Here is a 5,322-nt window from a genome sequence, read left to right as displayed (position 1 = left end):
TCCATTCTATCCGCTGCCTGTGCTCATCAGTGCAGCCTGTGCTCATCAGTGCAGCCTGTGTGCAGGGAATGGGCCGCTCACTGTGCAGAACTGTACAGAACACCTACATCCTACTGTGTGATTAATAATGATGGAAAATAGTCCCTGCGATGGCAGAAAAGGAGGAAATTCGTCCCTGTTAATCTGACTTGGCCACAATTACAGGGGACAATATTCTATAACTCCAATATCCTTTTGCATAAAAACCTATGGCTTTGCTATAAAAATGATGACTAGAAAACAGTGAGCCATTAATAGCCTGCGGACTGATTTATTCCTTATTGTTATGCTGCTTGGTCACGTGGCCCCGGCAGCCAATAGGAGGCCAGTCCTGCCTGCAACTTATTAGGTGACTGTACTTCTTTGTAGGACCAAGTTGTTACATGAAATCTGCAGTTTCATAATTTGCGCAGGTCCCGCTCTCAGCAGAGCAATGACGACTTCTGGGACCCTGAGCACTTATTATGTGGACTCGTTCCTGGTCCATGAGGGCGAGGAGCTGGTGCAGTCCCGGTTCGCTCAGCCGCCCAGACAGGCAGCAGTGGGGGCCGAGCCCCCCGAGTACAGCCCGTGCAGCTTCCAGGCTAAGTCGTCCATGTTCAGCAGCCCCTGGAGCCCAGTGCACCATCCCCAGCATCCTGCCAGCAATGTGCCCGGCGTGTACCACCCCTATGGGCACCACCAGCCCCCCATGGCCGCCGCAGACGGCAGGTACCTGCGCTCCTGGCTGGAGCCCATGGCCGGACCCCTGTCCTTCCCAGGCTTGTCCTCCAGCAGGCAGCACTACGGCATTAAACCTGAGCCCCTCTCGGGGGGCAGGAGGGGGGACTGTGCCACGTTTGATGCTCACACTCTGTCTTTGTCTGACTATGCCTGTGGCTCTCCTGCCGACACAGAGAAGCAGGGTCAGGACGCTGCCAGCACTGGAGAGACCCTCACAAATGGGGAGAAGCCCCCTATAGACCCAAGTAAGTCTGCTGCATCACTGAGGAGCAAGGAAGCTCCTGTCATGGAAGACTCATCTCAGGGTGAAGGCATGGAAGCCCAATCATGGGGGCAATAATCACGGGTGCAATAACCACGGGGGCAATAATCATGGGTGCAATGGCGGCTCGCAATGCATAGACCTGGAGCCATGGCCATCACTGAGGGGCTACAGTCAGGCATGTACAGCTCTGGGGGCGGGGGCTGCGGTACAATAGCACAAATGCAATATTCCATGTCAATTCGGGGGCCAGCAAGGAAGGGGGGATTTAAAGTATGTTATTTATATAGATGGATGGATCCTGGTTTGTATCATGATTTGTTATATCTAAGGAATATTTAGACTATTTGATATTGCATAGTCTAGGAATATGGTTGGACATGGCAGGAGTATGGGGACAAGGCATGGCTGGTAAATGGTCCTGGAATTAGGTAACATATAAATCCATGGTAGATAGATAATGTGATACAGAATGTGTTGTTTAACGCATCCAGAGAAATCTGTGATCGTGCATTAAACATAGAATATGTAGGGGATGTATAGTGTTATGTGTATTCAGGCATATATCATATTTGTTATTTCTAACCATTGATGCATTCATGCAGAACCCATATGTTACATTGGACATTGACATGGCATGCATTCATATGGTATGTAATATACTGATTACTATTATTATTATTTATTTATTTATATAGCACCATTAATTCCATATACTGATGTATGTTACAGCTTATATAGGACACGGGTAGCAGGCCAGGTGTTGATTAAAAAAGATTATAGTATTTGGAAAATTGTTTGTAACCTTCTTATTGAATTTGTGAGTGTGTATCATGTTGGCCATAAATTAAATTTATGTGCAGGGGCATAGAGCATGCATTATATGTATGTGTGTACTAATGCTTATGAAAATATTACACAGCATTGGCAACAACTCTGATGCATAGGGCATATATGGCTTAGAGTATTGATAGATATCTGTCCACAAATGCATTTTCTAGGGCATTGATAGATATCTGTGTATAAATGCATTTTATAGGGCACTGATAGTTGTCTGTGTATAAATTCATTTTATAGGGCATTGATACAAATGTAGTTGTTCATGCAAGGGGCAAATATTGTTTAGGACATTTATCAGTTTTGATTTATGGCTGTAACAGTTTGTATATGTTCTATATAGGGAACATTTATATTTTAATATTTATGTTGATGCATGTGGTATATATTGTTTAAGGTATGGAGGTGATTATTTATTGATGTATATAGGATGTAAAATATATATTTTTTTTAAAGAAAATGTCCTTTTTTTTCTAGACAATCCAGCTGCTAATTGGCTCCATGCAAGATCCACCAGGAAAAAAAGATGTCCCTATACCAAGCATCAAACACTGGAACTTGAGAAGGAGTTTTTATTTAACATGTATCTTACCAGGGACAGGAGGTATGAGGTGGCCAGAGTGCTCAACCTCACGGAGAGACAAGTGAAAATTTGGTTCCAAAACAGAAGAATGAAAATGAAAAAAATTAATAAAGATCGATCAAAGGACGATTGAATCCTATAAAATGGAGCCACAAACAATATGATGCTACTGTATTGAGGCCTCATGTGGTTCTCCCTCCTGTATATCATGCTAACAAATCAAGTACCACCACAGCCTTGGTTACCCAGAGCTATCCAAGAGGTACTTCATTTCTTAAATTATTTTATGAACAACACAAAGGGGCATTAGGGGTGGGCTGGGATACAAGTAATCTACCTGCTCTGCTCTACAAGTAAACTACCTTACCATTGTGCACAACTCTATACTGACTGTACAGACTAGATCTAAAATGTAGGGTTTATTCTAATTATTATTATTTTATTATGTGTTCTCTGGGCAGTGGAGCCTCTGCTGCTATACTTGAATCATGTGTTTGAGTTTAGTTGTGACCTGATTTATGTGTTTGGATGTCGTACAATACTAGGACTACATTGAACTCAGGTTGTTTTAATAGAATGCTGGGTCTGTAGCACCAGCCTGCAATGTTATTATGTCCCCTATATCCAGTCCACTCACCTCCTATTGATTTAGACAGAATCAACCTCAGTTATTGGCAATCACAGTATCCAACAATCTTTAATGAATCGTAGAGATGTATATAGGGGTTAGAGTCCACAAGGAAATATGCAGGAGGTGGGCTAAAGTTGTGGGGTCTGAAATATTTTGAAGCCCTGGAGATTTTTTTTTTCGGGATCTACATATATGTGGATTAATATATATATATATATGGTGAGTGAAGGTTTTACTACCTATGGCTTGTGTTATGTTCGTGTTCACTGTATTGAAGTAAAATTTATTAAGAATAATAAATTATACACAGGAAATAAAAAAGAAATACATTGGGTATATTTCTATCTCTAAACATTACAAATAATTTATGCTGAACCTAACATATATTTGAAATAGTTACCTCATGACCTGTTGACCAAATTATTGTGTTGAAATTATATTTATCTTTCTTTTTTCGTTTGTTTTTTTTTTTTTTAAATAAAAATATTTTTGTTAGTTGTGATTTGGCATTTTTATGTCCCTGGTCGGTAAAAAAAAGAGAGATTAACTTTATGTCACTGTATATTTTTTTCCCCCATTTGAAATCTACACATAAATCTGTATCTGTTAATATGTCTGAGTATGGATATATATATATATATATATATATATATATATATATACACACACACACACACACACACATACACACACACACACACACACACACACACAGACGGACACGCATATATTGGGTGATTAGGTTGTGTTACTTGTGGTTTTCAAGTGATTCAATGTAAGCTTTACTAGTCTTAAGTTGATGCACAAAATAAACATTTATTTTCGGCGTTCAATTCTGACATATTAGCATACCTTCCACTATCTCTCTATTTTTTTTTTCTCAGAATCTTAAGGTTATTAATTTTTCTTATTATTTTCGTGTAATAATAACTTCTTATATTTCATTTATTTAAAATATTGATTGAGTTTTCACATGGGTTTGCAAAATAACCCTACACACACACACACACACACACACACACACACACACACACACACACACACACACACACACACACACACACACACAGTTCTGAGTATTTATTTGCAAATATATATTTATATATGTGTAAAAAATAATAGTCTCTTTCTATTCTTTTTTTATTATAAATTATAAATAAATGGCGCTATAACAATAAATAATAATAATAATAATAATAATAATAATAATAATATTATAAGTTTTATATTTATAACAGTATCTACATACAATATCTACATACATATATATACACACACACATACATATATACCCACACCACACACGCACGCACACACACACACACATATACACACACGCACATATATACAAACACACATACAAATACACACATACATATACACACACACATACAAATACACACATACATATACAAACACATACATATACACACACATACATACATATATACACACACACATATATATATATATATATATATATATATATATACCCACACCACACACAAACACACATACATATATGCACAAACACACAAATATACACACCACACACAAACACAAATAGATGCACAAACCCACATAAATGCACACACACATACACACACCACATGTACATATACACACATACCACACACATACACACCACATACAAATACATACACAATTTTTATATTTATTTATTTTTAATTCATTTAAACTCTTGTGACAAGTAAAAAATGGTTGTTATTTGTTCCTTTGGTGCTCAAATATTTAGAATTACATTTCAGCCTAAACATCAGTTGTAAAGCATCTTTACACAAAGAAATGTCATAGTTTGAAAGCAAAGATGGTAAAACAAGTCACATCAAGAAACAAGTCCAGACAGAGGGAGAGGATGTCGTTTAGGAAAACTCTGGGCCATATAGTGCAATAAAAGAAAATTACTGCTGTAACCATTTATGGAGTGTAAACCGCTCCAGGCTCCTCAGCAAAACCTGGAGGACATGCCAAGATTGTCTGTTTCACATGTATCTGTATATATATGTATGTGTATATATACATGTCTATATTATATTTTGTATTTATATATAGTCGATGCAGCATCTGTTTCTATATAGCTGCGAGAAAATAATGTAATTAACTCTTTGTAAAAATGAGAGAAGCAGAAGAAATAATTGCAGGCTTTCCGGAGAGAGGGCTGTTGGGACGCCCTCTGTTGTTTCAGACAGAAAGGAACTTCAAAGAATGGTCACAAAACGTGTGTAA

General features: G+C 38.0%; 1 protein-coding gene across 1 annotated transcript; it reads left to right on the top strand.

Annotated features, from left to right (window-relative positions):
• The first annotated feature begins 226 nt into the window (after positions 1 to 226).
• On the top strand, positions 227 to 3,577 carry HOXA9 (homeobox A9). Its single transcript, XM_077268814.1, has 2 exons — positions 227 to 1,007; positions 2,339 to 3,577. The coding sequence occupies exons 1-2, from the start codon at positions 473 to 475 to the stop codon at positions 2,575 to 2,577; spliced, it is 774 nt and encodes a 257-aa protein (XP_077124929.1). The 5' UTR covers positions 227 to 472; the 3' UTR covers positions 2,578 to 3,577.
• Positions 3,578 to 5,322: the final 1,745 nt, after the last annotated feature.

Source organism: Ranitomeya variabilis, chromosome 6, assembly GCF_051348905.1.
Source record: "Ranitomeya variabilis isolate aRanVar5 chromosome 6, aRanVar5.hap1, whole genome shotgun sequence".
NCBI lineage: Eukaryota > Metazoa > Chordata > Amphibia > Anura > Dendrobatidae > Ranitomeya > Ranitomeya variabilis.
Note: the sequence above shows the minus strand (reverse complement) of the source record. Positions and strands in the feature narration are given on the sequence as shown.

Bases quoted from the DNA above. Each gene is read 5' to 3' on its own strand.
- HOXA9 (XM_077268814.1), top strand. From the start codon at position 473: ATGACGACTTCTGGGACCCTGAGCACTTATTATGTGGACTCGTTCCTG. The intron at 1,008-2,338 runs GTAAGTCTGCTG...TTTTTTTTCTAG, and splicing joins GAAGCCCCCTATAGACCCAA to ACAATCCAGCTGCTAATTGG.